The sequence below is a fragment of the Panthera onca genome, chromosome C1, assembly GCF_046562875.1.
Source record: "Panthera onca isolate mPanOnc1 chromosome C1, mPanOnc1 haplotype 2, whole genome shotgun sequence".
NCBI lineage: Eukaryota > Metazoa > Chordata > Mammalia > Carnivora > Felidae > Panthera > Panthera onca.
In genome coordinates this window covers 221,374,005-221,393,816 of record NC_138346.1, presented here as the reverse complement: position 1 = coordinate 221,393,816, position 19,812 = coordinate 221,374,005, and the positions used below count along the sequence as shown (strand labels likewise).

Below are 19,812 nucleotides of genomic sequence, written 5' to 3'. Positions count from 1 at the left end.
GTACGACGGCTATATCCATCTGGTGCTCATGCTGCAGGCCTGTGTGTCTATGTATGCTTTTGCACAGGTGTTGGTGGTGTCTTTGATCTTGGATGTAAGTTAACACACGTACTGTCTGTGCATGCTTGTGGTGAGGGTGTCAGCCTCTGTGCTGTGTGTGCAGCTTGGGGAGCTGCTGTGCGTGCATATGGAAGCGTATAGGCATGAGCTCTTGCGAATGCCTGCATCTGTTGGTGGCTTTGGGCACACGGATGTGTACCCATGGATGCGTTTCCTCACAGCTGCGTCAGCTGTGCCCACACCTGTGTGATCTGGCCCTACATGCCTTCCTGTGTCTGGCATGTCTGGGCCTGCTCTCCTGCCCCGACAGCCGCCCTAGATGAGCTCAGGAAGACTAAGGCTGAGGGAGCAGGTCTCCTCTGCATCTCTTTTCTTCCAACCTCACCCATCTCTCTTCCCTGGGTTCCACATCTGGTGCTCAATAAATGATTGCTTGGTGAAGGAATGGCTGAAAAGGGGGCTTTAGGGGGAGCAGTCTGGGGATGAGGGTAGGTAGGCACTCCAGGAAGGGAGGGACGCTTCTGGCAGGAACGCCAGTTGTGGACAGGGTCAGATAGCGCCAGAGGAGGCGGTCATGGCTGGCCGAGCCCCGGGTTGGGGGCAGCAAGGTCTACGGGCTGCCCCGCGTTCCCCGGAGACGTCTCGGGTCACAGTCTGCGCTGCTCAGGCCGAGCCGCCCCAAGGGTTATTTATGACCCCCCCCCTCCCCCTCCCTGGCGGCGGCGGCGGCGGCGGTGGCGGCGGCGGTGGCGGCCGCGGCTCCGGCCTCGGCCCAGCGGCGGAGGGCCCCCAGAGGGGGTACCGCGAGGAGCGAGGGCGCCGCGGAGGCCCGGAGGAAGGGGAGGGGGCGGGGCCTCTGCGGGTCGGAGGAGGGGCTTTGGCCGTCTAGCCCACCAGTGTTCCCCGGGGTGCCGCCAGGTCAGAACGCGAGGCGAGGGGTGATTCTAGAGCCAAAATTCTGTCCGTCTGACCTCTGGCTCAGTCAGAAGTGCAGAGGAGCACACGGGGCCCCAGATGCCAAACCAGGACAGAGGTGGATAGGAGGGAAGAAGTGAGCAGATCCTTGTGGAAGGAGTATAATGTCCAGGACTAAGGACGTCTGATCCCTGTGGGAAAGTGGCTCTGACCCTGTGGGCAGAGAGGTCTATTTCCCATGAAGAGGGGGAAACAGGTAGGGGTGGGGGTAGGGGTGAACTGATTAGCCAAAGTCCTGGACAGCCCCTGGAAGGGGGTCTCCTGGGAGTCAGGGAGTGGCCCTTGGAGGAGAAGGGGTTCTGCAGGGAACTTTGACCCCAGTCATGGTCTTTTCAGGAAGGCACCTTGGTCCTCCAAAGAGAGGTGGGGCAAGACAGTAGCATGGAGGTTAGGTTGGGTGAGCTAGGTTAGCCCCCATACCTTGCCAGCTGGATCCTGCTCCTGAAAGCCAAGGTTGGGGCCTTCTATGCCCCTCCTTCCCCACTGTGGGCCTGTTCAGGATGAAAGAGGCCAGGGGTGAGTGAGGGGTGCTCCTGCAGAAAGGAAGGGAGGCTCCCTCCACAGGCTACATGGTACCTTCTCAGATCTAGAGACATACTTCACTAGGCTTCCCTCCCCAAACCTTAGTTTAAAGGTCAGGGGTTAGGAGGCCTAAGGATCCGTGAACAGGTGCAGACAAACATGAGAAGAAGCGAGTGGAGGAAACCATCTTTTGAAAGCAGTGTCAGGGCCGTGGTCAGACACGACAGTTGGCCCCCCTCTGAGTCCTGATAGCCTCTCCACACGGTGCCATGACCACAGATTAATATGATGGCTGCTCCGTGGGCCATGGCTCTTGGGCAGCAACAGCCTCCTGCATCTATTAGAGACGGAGGCACCACACCTGAGAGCAAGACAAGGGCCACCAAAGGTGAATGTGCCTCTAGGGTCCGACATTTTCTGGACACCCTGCCAAACGCATCTCACAGGGCTGGCGGGGGGAGGGGGGTGCTGCCTACGTGCTGGGTTTGGATCTGAGGCTACTTTCTAGCTTGTCCAAAATAACACACCAGGGAAAGACAACCCTGTCTCAGCAGCTGCTAGTGGGTTTCTGTTTCTTCTCCTAATGCTCCTGCTGCAAGCTGCCATGCTGCTGTGCAGGGAGACGGGCGGGAGAAGCTACCCTCATTCCAGACCTGCTACCTCAGGACACCAAAGTGGACATGGATGTAGCGGGTTCCTCTTCCCCAGACCGGCTCCTAATAGGGAACAGAAATGTTCTCAAGTGCACAATCCCACATTCATTGGCCCCTCCTCTTCCCCGCATCCCCCAACCCTCACTCAGACTGGGCTCAGCCCACCTTCCTGCCCCACAACGTGGCTCAGATATTGTCTGTCCTGGTGTCAGACGGCCTGGATTTAAAGCAGCTGTGTGACATCAAGAGAGTTACTTGACCTCTCTGTGTCTCACCTTCCTCATCTATAAATGAAACAATGAGGAAAACTCACTGAGATGATCAAGTGAACTAAGGCATGTAAAGCGCATAGTAAGGTGGCAATAACTGACAGAATTGTTGTTACTCACAGAGCATGAAGCCTCCCCAACACATCTGCTGAGGCCACACACCACAAACCCACAGCCTCACGCCCTGCAGATGCAGAGGAGACCACCCACGCCCGACAGTAATGCCCACCACCCACCGCCCCTGTGCCAACACTCCTACCCAGAGCCGCCACGCAAGCAGGCAGTCCCAGATCACCGATCCCCCATCGGCTAGGAGCCCACTCCGGGTTTTGCCCCCCCCCCCCCGTCCCCCCCGTGCAGTCCCGGACTCCAGCTGCGCCTAGTGACTCCCTCAACAATGGCGCGGTAGGTGCGCGCAGCTTCTCGCTGGCATACGCCCCTTCGCACACCCGGGACTCCCTTTCTCCTATCCTCGTCCACTCGGGAATGAGGCAAGGGTGCGTGCAGCCCCGTCCCGCCACCCCCCGCCGCCAGCCGCGTGAGCCCAGTCGGCCGTCACGCACCCCCTGCCGGAGCCCGCGCCCGCCCGCCCGCCGCGCCGGGGCCGTTTAAATGGGCCAAGTTGTGGCGGCGGCGGCGGAGGCGGCGGCGGGAGTCTCCCAAGTCCCCGCCGGGCGGGCGGGCGGGCGCGCGCGCCAGTGTACGCGGGTGCGCGGCCGGGGCGGCGGGGCGGCGAGGCGGCGAGGCGGGACCTGGGCCTGGGACCCCCGGGCGGGGCGGGGCGAACGGCCGCAGACTTCCCGACTCCACTGCCAGGCTGGGCCCGGCGGGCAGTCCGGCGAGCGGGGCGCGGGGCCGCCTCACGGGGCGCGGGCGCAGGTGGCCCGGCGCCCTGTGGAGCCCTGGCGCTCCGGAGCGCGATAGGAGATCGATAGCAGCTCCCGCGGCACCATGACTCGGGCAGCCGAGGCCCCGCCAGCCGGCCGGGAAGCGGTCCGAGGTGGCCCGGCGGGCGGCGCGGCGGCAGGTGCTGGGGTGCAGTAGCGGATAGGGCGGGCGCGCGGCCAGGCGACTCCTGGGCCCCCGGCCCTCGAGCTCCAACTCCAGCCCGGGCCCAAGCAAGTTGCGCCGGCGGCGGAGAGCCGGGCTGCAGGGCCACCGGCCCGCCATGCCGGCGGTCAAGAAGGAGCTCCCAGGCCGCGAGGACCTGGCCCTGGCTCTGGCCGCCTTCCGTCCGACCCTGGCCGCACTACCACTGCCGCCGCTCCCAGGCTACCTGACACCACTGCCAGCCTCGGCCGCCCTGCCCCCGGCCGCCTCGCTACCCGCCGCGACCGCCGGCTACGAGGCGCTGTTGGCTCCGTCACTCCGCTCGCCGCGCGCCTACCTGAGCCTACACGAGGCCGCCCCGTACCTCCACCTGCCCCGGGACCCCCTGGCCCTCGAGCGCTTCTCCGCCACTGCGGCCGCAGCACCGGATTTCCAGCCGCTGCTCGACAACGGCGAGCCGTGCATCGAGGTGGAGTGCGGCGCCAACCGCGCGCTACTTTACGTGCGCAAACTCTGCCAGGGCAGCAAAGGTCCGTCCATCCGCCACCGCGGGGAGTGGCTCACACCCAACGAGTTCCAGTTCGTCAGCGGCCGGGAGACGGCCAAGGACTGGAAGCGCAGCATCCGCCACAAAGGTGCGGCCGCCACCGTCCCTCCTCTACGCTCCCCGAGGACCCCTGGGTCGGGACCCCCTCATTCTGCCACCTGGGAGACTCCGTCTCCGCCCAGAGAGGGCGCTGCGGCTCCGGGGCTGCAGCAGGGACACTCCCCCGCCAGCCCTCCCACCCCCCGCGCCCCCTCCCCCCCCCCCCCCCCTCCGCAGCACGGTCGCCTTGGTGGACCGAGGCAGAGCTCCCTCGGCCTCCACCGTCACCCCAGCTTGGGCCGCGGTGCTCTGGGCTCCCAACTGCACGCAAGCCGGCCCCTCCTCCCACTCGGAAGGTCTTTGCGGGATTCCTGGGCATTGTGGCTCAGGGGAAGTTTACGGGAACTCGGGAAATTGCGGGAGACCGGCTGGGCGGGACACACTTCCCTCCCTGGTCGGTGAGCCCCCAGGATCCGGCGGGAGTCGAGGGACACACATGCGGCCGGGCTGCCGGTGGGACTTGGTGGAGGGAAGGGGAAGGTGTGTGGGTGGCGCAGGCAGGTGGGGGCCGCGGGGGCGCGCGTCGGGGCGGGGGCGCGCGCGGAGCTGGAAAGGCAGCGGGGCTGGTAGCAGCCTGCTTGGAGAATTCAGGAGTCTGGCTCCGAGCGCGCGAGGTGCGGGCGCCTGAGCAGGCAAGCAGGGGAGGCGCGGTGAGCGCCAGGCGCGGGGGTCGGGGGTCGTTAGAAAGTTAGGGACCCGGTCGCGCTGGGCTTTGGGGTTCGCGGCTCAGCTGTGGCTGCCCTCTTCCCGCTGCGGGGTCACGCGCAGTCCCGGGTCCTGGCGGCGCCGTTCACCTGCGCGCTGGATCGACCTTCCTGGGCCCGGTTCCCAGTCCCCGCAGACAGGCTTGGAGAGGGTTAGGACGCAGGGGGCGGGGAGGAGGCGGCTTTTGGTCAGGGGAGGGCGCTCGCCGGGAACTAGAGTTTCTGAGCTCCGCAGATCCCCGTGGCGTCCGCGAGGGTGGGGTGGGCCGCAGGGCCTCGGGGTGGGTTCGGAAGTTGGCCTGAGGTGGTTGTTCACACACGTGCCGGGAGGGGGAGCGGGCCTCGCAGTTTACTGCGCCCCGAAAGCGTTCCTGCGTGAGTCGACTCTACCTGTGCCCAGCCCTGCTCTCTCACCGGTTCTGCCTCGGCCCTCCTCACAGGAAAAAGTCTGAAGACGCTTATGTCCAAGGGGATTCTGCAGGTGCACCCTCCGATCTGCGACTGTCCAGGCTGTCGAATATCCTCCCCAGTGGTGAGATGTGGGAGAAAAGTTGGGGCTTTGGGATCTTCTTTCTCCCCTGCAGAGCTTGTGCCTGTTTTCTAGGATCCAGAGTCCGTGCCAGTGTGCAGGAGGGAGCCCCTGAAGAGCAAACAGGGGAGACTTTGCTTTGGGTGGGAATCCTGGGGGAGCCCTCTCCCCTTTGGATGCAGGGCCTGATCACGCCTATCTTGGAGCCACTCCTTGGGGAGCCTTGGAGCTGCTTCTCCTGAGGTCCTGGGGACAGGGTGTGAAGGTGTCCTCCCTGGACATGTCATCCAGCTGTGGCCTGGGGATCCTGCCCTGTCACATGTCGGGGGGGGGGGGGGGGTCCCACTGTGTCAGCTGGCCCAGGTTGGGAGAGAGGCTGGTCCCGGGGTAAAACTTGTTCTGGGATGTAACAGTGTTGGCTGGCCTGGATGTGCATTCTGGGGTGGTCACAGCTTAGCTGTGACTAACATGTGTCTCTGGGATGCCAAGAGCTAGACCCCTGCTGGGCAAGGCTCTGGATGTCCAGGAGAGTCTGAAGATACAACCCAATTAGAGGCAGAATCTGAGCAGTGTGGGCCTTTAGTGTCAAGAACTGGGGTTGGAGGCTGATGTGGGGTCCCCAACCCAGCGCAGACATATACGACCCCCTCATTGGCCTAGGGGAGCAGCAGAGATCGGGGTGCTGTGCCTGCCCCTGAAGCACTGTCTTCCATGTCACATGTCCTCCAGGCAGCGGTAGTTGGAGGGTTGATCTGAAGAGGAAATTGTCTCTTGAGAGGAACCAGTTTTGAGCTTCTGGGGGAGAGCCACTTAGGGCCCTGGCTCTTGGTGGCAGTTAGGGTTACGCCGCTGTTCCTGGCACCATCAGCAGCACCCTCTCACAGGAGGTGGTGAGAGAGGACCCAAGACACCCACCTTCGGCTTCTTTGCTTTGGGCTAGAAGTAGGAAGGAGAAAGGGACGTCTTGGTTTCCTTGTGGACCCCGGAGGTAGCTAAGCTGGGCGAGCTGGGAAGCCACAGACACCCCTGTGAAGACAGACACCAGATCAGATGCACAGATTGGACAGGGGAAGGGGGATACGGCCACGCCTCCCCCGTGTACCTATCCCACTCACGTGCCTGACACGGGCTTATCGCCAGAGTCTGTTGCACAGGCAGCCGGCCTCCTGCCCACCACCACGGTTCCTGCCTGAGGCAAGAGACTGAGTTCCTTCCCCACATATGCACCTTTCCAAGGAGCTGGTACTGGAGAAGAGTCCTCTGGGCACCTTCCAGGCTGGCCTGGAGTTTCTCTTTGGGTCGGAGGGGACCAGCCTCTCCCAACCCACTCTTCCAGAGATCTCTCCCAAGAGTGTGGGGTACAGGTGGCCTGAGCCCAGTATCAGTTTCCCCAGGACACTGCTTGGATTGGGGGCAGGGTGGGTGGGTAGGTCGGGCAGGGATGAGGCCCAGCCTAGAACTGCCTACTTGTCTGGGGCTCCCAGGTCACTGCCCTACAGGAGGGATGCCTCAGACCTGGGCCTGCCTCTCCTGAACCTGGTCCCTCCCAAGCCTGTCGCTGTACCTCACCCTTAGGAAGGAGCTCCACAGACTTCCTTGTCTTTCTAGCATCCACCTTAGCCACATAGAGACTGTCTTGCTCTACACCCCCCCCACAGCCAGGCCCAAAGGTACGTACACACTTCAGAGCCACAGATACTCCAGGGGCAGAATGTGGGTGTGCATGTGGCGCAGGAATCGTGCAGCCATGCAAGCTGGCTTTCATGCACCCACGCTTGCACTCTGAGGGGCCAGTGCTTGGCGAGGGGCAGAGGCTGGGCACCCAGCTTTCAAATCTGTGCTGCTGAGCACGGGTTGAGGTCTTGGGTGTGCCTGGGAGGCACGTATGTTCTCTGTCCTTGGCTGGGGCCCTGGTCCCTCTTCCTCAGTTCCCCTTCACAGGAGCCACTCCAGGCCAGCACAGCTGGTCAGGCTCCGTCCCAGGTGGCAGTCTTACTGCTGTCATTTCCCTCTCCTCTTCCTTGTCTTACAGATGAGAAGCAGAGGGAAATGCATTTCCTTTTCTTCTCGAGGGAATAGTTTAACTAAAGCAGAAAGGAGAGGAGGTCCAGGTGCTTGGGCTACAATAGGCTAGAGAAGGGCAGGGCTGAGGGGACTTCCCAGCAGTGCACACTTCAGACAGGCCAGGGGCTGTTGAAAACACTTCCCCCTGGAGCCCACTAGCTGGCACGGAGAGGCGCGGGGACCAGACAGGCGGTCACACCTACAGCCTCACCCACTCTCTGCTATTTCCAATAGAGCACAGGGCCAAGGCCAGGGTCTCAGAAGGGGCCACAAAGCAGGCCCTTTCATCTTTCAGGCCTACCCTCAGACTCCACTGCCCCACCCACCCCAATGCTGTCCTGTATATCTCATTGAGTGTGTTGCAGAGAGGAACATGAGGGTGTCCCAAATGGATTCATAAGGGCTGGCTTATGGAGACTGGCTCCTGGAGTCTGGGGATGGGGCTAATTGTGGTCCCCAGACCCAGTTGAGGAGGGGGAGAAGACCAGGGCTCCCTGGCTCTCGGCACCACTGCCCAAATCTGGAGCTTGAGTGGGCTGGGTCTGAAGAGAAGAGACTTGAGTGGGCTGGGTCTGAAGAGAAGGACTCTGGAGGACAGGACTACTGTGGTGGCTGCACAGCTGTCCATTAGGTCCAGGATGACACTGGTGAGGCAAGACCCTCCTTCACACCTTCCTCCTCGGGCCCCCGGGTATGGTGGCATTGTCCTGGCAACAGGGAAGAGGGTGTCTGAGGAGGCCTCAGTAACTGAAAGGATGAGAGAGAATTAGATAATCCCAAGGTCCCTGCCACCTCCCGGAAACAGCAACCCGTTATTAAATAAGAAAAAGCTTCCTGCCCACCAGAAAATAATCAATAACTTTTTTCTTCCACTGGGGCGGCAGGACCTAAAGACACTGGAGGGAGCGGTGGTATATAGGGACCTCGCCTGTCCCGCTGGTGTGTGAGCATGCTCAGCGTGGACAAGCTCAGTGCGGACTGGCCTCCACGTCTGTGCAAATGCCTCCTGCTCTGATCTCCCAGCGTACGGCACACACATGCATCCACATACTCGCAACATGGGGGCCGGGTGGGGAGAAGTAGGTATTGTGAGAGATACTGAATCTCTGTTTCTGACCCAGAGGCTGGGCCCCGAGAGGGGCAGGGGAGAGGCTGGGCCCCCAGAGGCTGGGTCAAAGGGTCTGGGCTGGTAAGGCCTCCCCACCAGGTGACCTGCGAACCCCAGGACTGCAGTTTGCAAGGGGTCAGCAGGCTCAGGCCCCAGACTCAGGCTTCACACTGCCCTTGAACTGGACCTGGCATGGCACTAGCAGAACAGAAAAAGGACCCGGCATCGGTTGGGGGTTCACACGGGAGCTGTGTGGGATTGTCCGGCAAACACATGCAGACAGTGGTAACGGCACATTGAACAAGTGGCAGAACACAGACCTCTGCTTTGGGGGCTCTCACGGCCTCCTGGGGCTCCCTGGTGCCAGGAAAGCTGGGGCTGGCCTCCAGGTGGACATCCCCACACTCGGGCCGATCGCCTGTGGAGGGGGCGAGGCTGGAGTATGGAGTCTGGACAAGGCATGTGTCACGAGCAGCCTGGCCAGGGCCCACAGCCCTTCGCCTCACCCCCCTCCAGGGTGGCATGGAGCAAGGAAGGTGGTCTGTGGAGGGGTCGCTGACCCAGGCCTCAGCTCTCTGCTCCTGTCTTCACCTGTGGCCACCGGGGCTCATGTGGACGCTGGGGCCTGCACTGCAGGCTAGGAGCACCTTAGCAGGGCCTTTCATGGTCCCTATTTGATCTTAGTGGTTGCTGTGAGGGCTTCTGTCACCCGGGCCCTGCCCGAAGGTTGGGCCTGGTGTGCAAGCTGCCCAGGAGGCTGAGGGTCCTGATTTAGCCTAACCTTCCTCTGCTCCCTCCCTTCCCAGAACCGGGGGCGGCTGGCAGACAAGAGGACGGTTGCCCTCCCCACTGCGCGGGTCCTAAAGAAGGAGCTGACCACCAGCTTCTCAGCCAGTGATGGTGACAGCGATGGGAATGGCCCCGCCTACGGGCAGCGGCCAGGCTTGAAGCAGGAGGACACCCCACATGTCCGTATCATGAAGAGAAGGTACTTTTACCGATGACCGGGTGGGGAGGGCACATGGGCTCTGGCTGTGGTGGTGAGGGAGGGACATCAAGACTGGGGCCTCCAGGCAGCTGAAAGCCAGGCCAGGGTGAGGGCCCTTGGACCTCAGGACAGGGCCCAAGTTTGGATTTTCTTGTCTTGGTATCTGCCGAAGCTGAAATAGCCTGAACTCCTCCATGCCACGGGACCGTAGTGAGAACCCACCCGGAGGGAGGGGCCGACGTGGTTCTGTGGGGGGGGGGGAGGAAGGAGGCTGGGCCAGCGGCTCTAGGAGGAGGGCAGTCAGGGAGACCCAGGAAGGGATGGCCTGGCGCCACCACAGCCAGGCAGAGAGGAGGAGGCTGAGCAGCCCCTCTCTGGGAGCAGCCCCTAAAACGCTCGTGCTCATTCTCCTTGGCAAGCAGCGGCTCCCCTGGCTTCTCACCGTGAGAAGCCTTGAGGGTCACTATTCCTGACTTCCCACCCTCTCCCCTCCTGGCAGAGGCACCTCCCTCTGTCCACTCACCTCTTCATCCCTCCATCTGTCTGTCTGTCCATCTGTCTGTCCATCCAGCACATGTCACACATCCCCAGAGTCTCGAGGCCTTTTCTCTTCTCGCCTAGTCTTTTAACATGTTCCAATTTCTCCTACCCTCAAATAACCCTCCCAAACCCCCAACACCCCCACTTCCCAGCCCCCATACCCCCGCTGGCTAAGTTGACACGCCCACACAGGCTTCCAACCACCCTCCTTCAGCCTGAGGGTCTTTCTGGGAGCGCTGCTGTGGGTGAGGACACAGGCACAGGGCAGAGCTGTTTCCTTACTTGACTGTCGTACTGTTGTTCTGGCATCCCTCCTACCTACGGGGTGCGGTGCTCACTTTCAAGAGGCAGACTGGTAGCACCTGGGACCCAGGGAGCTGCACCCACCTGGGCTGACACTGAACCATTGGTGCTAGCGGCAGTCAGGGGGCTTGCTCCGTGCCCTAGTTCCAGCCTGGCCGAAGCAGCTCTAACAACGAGCAGTTTGGGTTCAGTCATATGGCTGCTGGGCAGAAGAAGCCTTAGGCTGCCCTGCCCCCTCTGCACAACGTGGCAGCTCTTCTGGGTTCACTGCACCAAGAGGCAGAGGTATGGCAGCCTCGATTCCGTCCTTCCCAGTTTCTTTGTTCCGTGAGACCAGGAACTGGCTCCCACCCCATGCTTCTACCCTGATGTCAGCCACCGGCTGGTTGAGCTGGTACCAGACGGCACAGGAGACAAAGCTGAGCCAGCCCAGTTCCCTTGGGGCCAGCGCTCTGGGGCAGATGAGGGCTATGCCATACCCATGCCCTGCTGTTCACGTACTAGGTCCTAGAGGCCACCTTGACCCTCTGCTTCTCTCCTTGCAGAGTCCACACCCACTGGGACGTGAACATCTCCTTCCGAGAGACGTCCTGCAGGTAGGGTTCGGGTCTGGGCCAGGCTTCTCCCCATACCCTGTGCATGGGCAGGACGGAGACCTGTTGCCCCATGTCCCCTGGGTCTGCTGCTAGATCTCTCTAGCTCCCTCCCTTCCTCCCCTCCTTACCCTGTGGTCTGTCTGTCGACTTGTGCCCGGGCCTTGACAGCAGCACAGGCATGGGTTCTGGGCAGCCCAATCCTGGAGCCAGAGTGCACTCCCCTTCCCACATGGGACTGGCCATTTGAGTCGATCTGCCCAAAGGTGAGGCCGTGACCTCTCCCTCTCACCCTCCCAAAGACCCACCAGGAGGTGAGAATGGTGGTGTGTACATGGGATCTTACAGGATGCATAGGCGTTTACTAGGGAAAGAGGAAGTCTGCAAAGGTATGGAAGAACAAGGCAAGGGGATGTGTGGGATGGGGGTGGGGGCTTGGGGGGAACTGGCAGCTCTGACTCAATTGAATGCTAAAGAACTTTGGGTGCTGAGGCTGTAGGACAGGGTCCTCCAGGCAGTGAGGAGCCACCAGAAGTTCTTGAGCGGAGGACTGACGAGTGTTTCGATGGGGTCCTTCTTGGAGGCCCTGCCCAGGAGGTTGGAGGTTTGCTCCAGTACATGGCACTTGAGGCCGTAGAAGCATGGTGGAGGGCAGGGGGGCTGCAAACCCAAGACTCAGTAAGGAGAGAAAATGAGGGGACCTGATGAGGAGGTTGGGGGACATTGAGAAGGCCCAAGTTCCAGGTTCCAGAGGGGCAGAGGATGGTCAGTCTGTGGATGCAGCCCAGGCTGTGGTTTCTGGTCAGCGGGGTCAAGTCTTACCCTGGGGCTTCCAGGGAGGACACAGGAAGGGGCCAGCCCAGCAGGTTAGGGGCTTGCACTCCCCACCCCCAGCCTGGCCCTGTGCCATTATGTGTTCTTAGTTACATCTCTGAAAATGTTTGGGTCCTAGAGCCGGATTACAACGAAAACACCTTCAAACTTATTTCCACCTCATTCTGAAGTTGCCCACTCAACTGTTCATTTTTATGAACCGTCATGAACATTGATGACGTTTTATGAGCCTTTTACTTGGGAAGCTACAGGATAAATTTGTCAGCGAAGCTTATAGGGAACCCAAGGGAGGCTCCTGCATTCCTAGAATGACTCCTCCTGCCTGCAGCCCCCTCCTCATCCACCCCCCTCCTCATCCATCCCGGCCTTGTAAAGTGAGAGAAGGTCCCAGGTGTCCAGACGCAGGGGGCCCCTGGTAAGGGGCCAAGTCCAAGGGCATGTGGGGTCCTTCACTCTTGCACAAGCTCCCAGAGGTGGCTGGGATGACTTTCTGGATTTTACCAGAGGGGAGATTGCAGTCTGGGGGCAGGGGCAGAGCATGGTCAAAAGGACTTACGGCCCATCCGCCCACTACCTGCTGATACGGCCCCTCGGCCTCTGGCCAGGCACACAGCCCAGCTGCCTCACACTGCCCCCTCCCCGGCTCTGTCTTTGTCTCTTCCTGGCTCCTTTTGGCCCCGTCTGTCTGTCTGTCCTTGTCTCCTGTCTGTTCTCTAGGCTCTGTCCGTTCGTCTCTCTGCTATTCTCATCCTTTCGATCTCTGCATCCGTCCACTCGGTAGTGCCTGTCTGCTCGAACGTCCTCATCTCTCACTCTCCGTTTGTCCTGTCTCTCTCCATCCATTGGCCTGCCTGCTTGAAACTCCCACCTCAGGGGCCATGCACCCCAGGCAGCAGGCAGAAGATATGGTCCCTGCCCTCCTGAGGCCCCTGAGTTGGCTAGGATATGGGCAAGGACTGGACAGTATGACGGTCGCTGAGGGAGCCTGGAGGAGCCCAGGGTGCCCCTCAGAGGGAGTTGGGCTCCAAGGGGCAAGACCCTTCTCCCTCATCCTCCAGCATACCCTCCTCCGTGTAGCCCCTTCTGTCACTCAAGCTCTCCCCCTCACCTTCTGACACACAGCCCCACTCCATGGTGCCACAGAGAGCCTCCCAAGTCCCTCATGGGCTTTGTCCCTTGTGCACAGCAGGACGCAGCAGAGGGTGTTTCCATGGCCACGGGAACCTCGTACTTGGGATGCCAAATGCAAGGCTTACGCATTTTCAGCCTGCTGTTTCTTTGTAGTTCTTTGTATAAAACCTGGCATATTTGTTCAGTGAGTGGCCAGATGACCAGAACATGTTTTCCAGGCTGTCTTGGGCCCTGTGGGATAAACCCCCAAGGCAGAGAGCAGAGGTGGGGTGGGCGGCAGTGTTCTGGTTCCCACTAGGCCTCACTTCCACCGTGCCACAGCACCTGAGTGCCTGAATAACTGACCTGTCAGTAAAAGAACTGATGGCCATAGTGGGGGGGGGGGGGGGCGAGGGTACAGTCCAAGGACGCTGTGTGGATGCTGGACTAAGGGTTCATGGGGAACAAACTGATGGGCTCTTTCCTCACCTATCCGGTCTGCGGGTAGTTGGTTCACTTCCTGTAGGAGCCCTGGGGACACCAGAATTGGACCCTCAGGGGAGAACTCGGAGGCGTCTCGAGACACCCCCTCACCCCCTCCCTAGTGCTGAGGACAGCAGTTCTATCCTCAACACCTTCGCATTGATGAGGATGATAGAGGGATGAGAATTGCTGCCAATTAATCCCATAAAGTACTTACTCCCACCCCACCTGCACTCCTGTGTGCGTGGGGGGGCCCTTCTCTCCTCCTGGGAGAGGTGGGGGGGGTGGGGAGAGAACCCACATCTGGGCCTCCCAGAAGGCTCTAGAGCCCAGCCCTGGAGTCTTTGGGGGCTGAAACTGATCTGCTTAGGGGCCAGCCTGGATTAGCCTACTCCAGCCGCCCAGGCCAGGGGGGCTGGGGGCTACTTAATGAGGTTTAGGGTCGGTTCCCAGGTCACTCCGTGGAGGCCCTCTAGCAGGGGCCCAGCTGGGAGGCTGCTCTGGTACAGGTGGGCGAGGGAACGATGGTCCTGGGGAGGGTGGGGCGCCAAGGGCCCTCCCTGCTCCTCTCCTGTTCTGTCTTGACTTCCTGTTGCTCTAGGCTGTATCTGTGAGATGGCGGGTGACCCTTCCCCGTGCCAAGAACATCAACAACAAATGGGGCCATTTACACACACAGTCGCACTGAGATCTTCTCACTCCTTGTTTTCTCTGGGACTCTGTGCTGTAGGATTGAGCTGATTTAGCAGGAAGAGAAATGAGGAAACAAAAGAGTTAAATACATGCTTATTCCAGGCCCGCACATGCCTGGTGGCTGAGGCTCTTAGCTGGGAGCCTTGGGGAGAGCAGAGTGTCCTGAACACACGGGAGGACCAGGCTCCCCAGTCATGTTGTATGTCTGTGTGTCTGTGTGTGTCTGTAGGTGCATGCTCTTTAGGCCCTTTGTGTGAGTGTACATGTGTCCCTGTGTGCGCACACACCTCATTGGCTGCAGGACTTTGGTCTGAATCTTGGTTTCCTTATTTGAAGAAATTGAGGGTCTGTGAGTGGTTACAAGTTTTAGTTGAAAGAGCGCGTGCAACTTCCTTAGTGAAGCACAGTAGTTAAGTGCTAGATAAGTGATATGTGCGTGTGTGACAGTGTGTGTCCTCTCTGGGCACCTTCTCATGAGCAGACCCCGCCCCCCCCCCCCCCCCCCCGCCCCTTGCCTGGTGATTGCTCTGGTCACTCTGGGGAGAGCATGGCAAAACTGAGCTGGGCTCCTGAGCTCTGTACACACCCTCCCTGGGGACCATGGTGGGGCCTGAGTGTAAGGTCCCGTGCCAGGTAGACACTTGGCAGGTCCTAGTGGTCTTGGGTGGGACTGGATAGGTCACACCCACTAGATGTTTCCCCTGGGACCGGCCGTGGGGATGCCCACATGTGTGCTGTCACACAGGCCACAGAGAGGTGTGTAGGAGGCCTTGCACTTCTGTGTTGTCCTCAGGCTCTATGCGTGCCCACACTCGAGCTCAGTCAGGCATTTGCTGTACCCAGCACTGGGCACACGGCCTCTTGGGGTCTCACCCTCGCTGTCTTGCTTCGCAACAGCCAGGACAGTGACCTGCCCACCCTCATATCCAGCGTCCATCGTAGCCGCCACCTCGTTATGCCCGAGCATCAGAGCCGCTGTGAATTCCAGAGAGGTGGTGTGGAGATCGGCCTGGGAGCTGCAGGTGAGGAGCTGGGGGGGTGGGGGGGAGAGAACAGGGCTGCCAGGGCCACTGCAGCTCAGCCTGGGGACAGCCTGCCCTGCCGCCCTCCCAGTGTCTCTGCTCAGCAGCTCTGGATGCCGCCACCCCCAGCAGCCTTGGCTGACAGCCAGGGAGGCCAGCGGAGGCGGGAGGTGGCAAGGCCGGCTGTCCCCTGGGGCTCCATGTGATGGTAATTGTGTTAATCCCGGCCAGCTGGGCAGACAGGAGGCACAGGCAGTGGCTCCACCGTGGCTGCTTCTGGGGTGGGCTTGGAGTGGCCAAGGCCACTGCCACCCCCTTCCCATAGGAGCAGAAGCGGGAGGACAGTCACGGATGTGCAGGCCTCACAGAGGCTCAGAAATGCACATCGTGAATGGCTCACTTGAGGGCAGGGACACGCTCTACATGCATGAAAGTGCCCACCGACCCCATGGAGCACAGGCGCCTGGAGGAAGGGGGTCCATCGCCTAAGAGAGGGGGCATCTCTGCAGGGGTGAGGCAGGAGAGTGCTAGCTCAGAAGCTCCTGGGGTCATCTCAGAGGGTCATCTCAGAGGGACGGCTCCTGGGGGCAACAGGAGCTCAGAAGGAGGGGGCAGCTGGGGGACACCGCGCCCCCCCCCCCAACAGAGGAGTAGGCCAGAGGGGACTTGGCCACAGGGCTTTGCTGCAGAGAATGGGGCATGGCTGAGCTTCGGCTAAAGGGGAGGTAAGAGGAGCTGGCAGGGGTCCCTTGCAGTCCTACGGACCCCGGGCAGGGAAGTTTCCGGCAGTGGCTACAGCTCTCAGAAAGGCCGGGGAGAAGACGGTCATCCCCCATTAGTGCCCCCAGGCGTGCCTGTGCCTGGGAAGGCCTTTGTGGGGTGGGTGTGAGGGGGCTGCTTCTGGAGCCTTGTTGGAGGCGGCTGAGCAGGCAGCTGATAAAATCTAATTGCCCCATCGATCGGGCGGAGCTGCGGGAGCCACACAGTGATTGAGATATTCTAAGCCAGCAGGCCCTCCCCATGCTGCCCGTACACATGGAGACCTCCCCACGGCACACAGCACGAGCGTGCATGCGTGCCCTGCTCCCAGCTGGGGCTGCATGCCTGGGGCCTTCGCGTGGCCCCGCACCCAGCTCACACCCCGTGTCTGGGTGTCACCATGCCACACACCTGTGTCCTCACTCTCACTTTACGCTGAGACGGGCGTACAAACGTGTCAGGGGTCACAGGTGCTCTGCATGGAGTGTCACATGTGTGCGCCGTGCCCAGGTTTTGTCAGAGTTTGCCCTCTCCTCGGGGCTGCAGTCCCCCATTGGCTTCCACTTGTGCCTGTGGGCCCTTGGGTGGAGACATTTGCCTGCCGTCACCTCCTCTTGCTTCTCCGGGAGCCGCTTGTCAATCTTATTCCCACAACCCCGGCCCTGGTCCTTCCCTGGATCCTAGACAGGAAGGGCCGCGGAGGACTGTGAGGGGCTCAGCTGGGGTCCGTGCTGGCATCTTACAACTGTGTATGTGGGTCTATGAGTGAGTGTGGCCCTCATCAGGGACTGGTGGGCCCCCAGATCTCCATGGCGGGATCTTACTGTAGTCCCGGGGCTGAGTCTCACTGTGGGCCCTTCTGCCTCCAGCAGCACCTCCCCCAGACAGAGGGGAGCCTTCATCCCCCAAGAGAAAGGGGAAGGGGAGGTTCCACTGTGGAAAATGGGAAACAGAACTCAGGGAAGTGAGGGTGCCGGGTTCTTTGCTAAACCCAGAAGGGGTGTATGCAGGATGGGGTGTGGACCCAGCCCAAAGCCACTTCCAGGCCCAGCACAGCTGGATGTTGTGGCCCTCCTGCCCTGAGGCCCCAAGGCTGTTGGGGGCTGGCCCTCATGCTGGTTGTGCCCCCTACCTGTCCTGCCAGGTCACTGAGGTGGGGACCCTTCAACCAAGCAGCGAGGACCTCGTCTCCCAGGGCAGGGGTTGGGCTGCCGAGCCCAGGCCAATGGCAGCGAGGTGGCTGAGATCAATAAGTTATTAGCACCATTCTGTCAGCTGTAAAGTGGAGATTGATCGGCCTCTCACTGCTGCCGCACTTCCCCGGCCTGATAAAAATGACAGATTAAGGGAATAAGAGAAAGGAATTAGGCTCTGGGAATTAGGCTTCTGGGAAGCCTGCCTTGCTGAGGTGTCATGGCAGGCCTGGTTCACAGAGGGGGTAGCCCCCTCACCCCACCCACCCAGGTGGCCTCTCAGGTCAGAGAGGGGGCCAGAGCACAGGATCTGGCCTGGAGGCCAGCACTGGGGTGGTCCCAGGAGAGCAGGGCATCTGCTGAGCTGTTCAGCAGAGACCCCCACCCCAGGCCCTGAGCTCAGGAAGGAGGGATTAGGGCCTGGGATGGAAAGGTGCTGCCTTGGGGAGACAGATGAGTATGTTTTAGATGCAGGACCTGAGAGAGGCCTTCGGGAGAGAAGTGGGGCTGCCCCTCCCCCCACTACTACGGCCAGGCTGTGTAGAGCAGGTGAGACCGCTCAGGGGCGCCCTCAGGAGCTCAGAGCCCAGCTGGGCAGGTAGGCAGGTGTGTGGCCGGAAAGGCCAGGGTGCTGGCTCAGGCCTTCTGAGGGCAGTGAGGGGTGTGGCCTTGGTGGAGGTACCCAGGAGTTGGTGTGGCAGGTGTGCCTGACCTTGGGGGCTTCAAGGTGGCCTTGGGGGCCTGCTGCCTAGGGACTTCCCTGAGCAGGTAGAGGATAGGGGAGGTAAAGTGGCTTCCAGTCTAAACCAAAGCCTTCCATTTCCCTTTAGCAGAATGACCAGGAGGGGCCATTACTTTGTACAGGAGACTAATCTGGCTGAGTAGGGGCAGCAGGGTGCCTGTGGGGTCCTGAGTTGGCACCTGGGCTGTTACCACAAACCTCCTGTCACATACACACATACCCCAAAGCCCAGGATCAGAACGGTCCCTTGACCTGTCCAAAGTCTGGCAAGATGTCCTTTGGGAGCCTGGGCTGGGAAAGGCTTTGACCTGGCCAGGATCCAAGGGCACCTGAGCAATGATGGATTTGGTTCCCCAGCATCTCTACCACCTGGGCCTCCCCAGCCATGGTACGTGCCCCCTCCCCGTGGCACGATCCCCTACCCACGTGTGCTAGGCTCTGAGCTGAGGTTGGCGGGGACCGAGGCCTGGGCTGGGTCCCTCCCTGCCCCTGGCCTTCCCAGCCTCCATCCCCTCCAAGCCCTGAGACACAGGGTGGGGCTCACTCTACCCTCCCCCAGGTGACCTGTTGGGCAAGAGGCCAGGCCGCACCCCCCACGTCAGCAGTGAGTGCCCACTGGAGAAGAAGGCACGAAGCAAGCCACCCCAAGGTGGGAACTCAACTTCAAGGTGGAGGGACAGGTCCCAGAGGAGGGAGGGGGTAACTTAGACCCTGCCGAGGCAAAATCAGCCCCACAGCAGGGTCTAAGAGGGGAGGTTCTGCTTCTCTCCCATGGTGGTATCTGAAGGAGAATCCCTTTACCTTATGCTCCTCCCAACACAGAGACTCTGTTGCTGCCAGAACTAGGGCCCAGCATGGCCCCTGAGGATCACTACCGCCGGCTTGTGTCTGCCCTGAGTGAGGCCGGCACCTTTGAGGACCCGCAGCGTCTCTACCACCTGGGCCTCCCCAGCCACGGTATGTGCCCCCTCCCCGTGGCACGATCCCCCACCAAGTGTCTACCCACATGTGCTAGGCTCTAACTGTCCCTGGAGGCCTCTGCTCAGTGTGAAAAGAGGCCCTGGGGTCTTTGGCTGCTAAGACCAAATCTGGGTCTGGATGTGGGTCTGTAGGCCCCTCAGTCCCTACAGGCCCCTTGTAGGTGGGCAATGAGGAGTCACTCTCCTCCCCTTCTGCCCAGGCAGCCACTTGCCTGGGCAGATGTGGGGGATCCCCCACCTGCATACCCCACTGTCTCCCAGACCGTCTAGCAGACCCATGCCTCACTTGTGACACGCAAGCACTGTCATTTCACAGACACAGAAAACAGAGTCTGAGGTGAACCCCGGTGAGAGTGGGAGGTGGGGACTGAACCAGGCCCACCTGCTTCTCTCCAGTACATGCAGCTTCTCTTTGTCCCTGGGTCTATATGCTGTAGTCCTTCCTACTACAGCTGTCAGGGCCATGTGTGAGATTGTGCTAGCCACCTCACCTGGGGGTCAGCCTGGGTCTCTAGGTGGGAGGGGCCAAGAGGAGGGGAGTAGTCAGGCTAGGACATCCAGAAGGCAGGATGGGCGGCAGTTGGGATGTGGCTACCAGGACCTCACTGGTGCTCAGGAGAAGCTCCAGCTGGAGGCGGGGACCCTGCCCCACCCGGTTCCCCACCCTGTGCTCTGTCCATCTGTCCTTCCTGCCTCTCATGGACACACCTCACCCACCCACCAACCATCTGGCACCCGGACCAGCTGCACCTTGGCCTGGCAGACCCCAGCCCCCGGTGCTGCCGCTAGCTTGGCTTTTCTGGCTGGAGGTGGGTGAGGGGTGCTGGGAAAGGGGGCAGGATTTCTCCTTACACAAGGCACTGTCCCCCAGGGCAGTCAGGCACCGAGAGCCTGAATAATTCACCAAATGTTAATAATTTAAAAATCTTCCTTTTTAATTGCTTTCCCTGCCCTGCCTGGGGCCCGCTCGGCTGGCCTGCGCGGGGGAGGGG

General features: G+C 61.0%; 1 protein-coding gene across 7 annotated transcripts in view; it reads left to right on the top strand.

Moving 5' to 3' along the window:
* Positions 1–3,110: 3,110 nt before the first annotated feature.
* The window catches only part of SAMD11 (sterile alpha motif domain containing 11), a 21,726-nt gene continuing 5,024 nt past the window's right edge, over positions 3,111–19,812 (top strand). For 2 of the 7 annotated variants that reach the window (XR_014138140.1, XM_060624821.3), the window contains exons 1-7: positions 3,111–4,164; positions 5,320–5,411; positions 9,387–9,568; positions 10,957–11,007; positions 15,022–15,146; positions 18,400–18,489; positions 18,663–18,797. Coding sequence is in view for 6 of the 7 variants with exons in the window: in XM_060624821.3 (XP_060480804.3) it covers positions 3,648–4,164; positions 5,320–5,411; positions 9,387–9,568; positions 10,957–11,007; positions 15,022–15,146; positions 18,400–18,489; positions 18,663–18,797 (1,192 nt within the window). In the remaining variant the exon portion in view is untranslated. Of the gene's footprint in view, positions 4,165–4,471; positions 4,574–5,319; positions 5,412–9,386; positions 9,569–10,956; positions 11,008–15,021; positions 15,147–18,399; positions 18,490–18,662; positions 18,798–19,812 lie in introns of those variants that run through there. The other 5 variants (XM_081796528.1, XM_081796527.1, XM_081796530.1 and 2 more) reach the window with 4 other exon arrangements.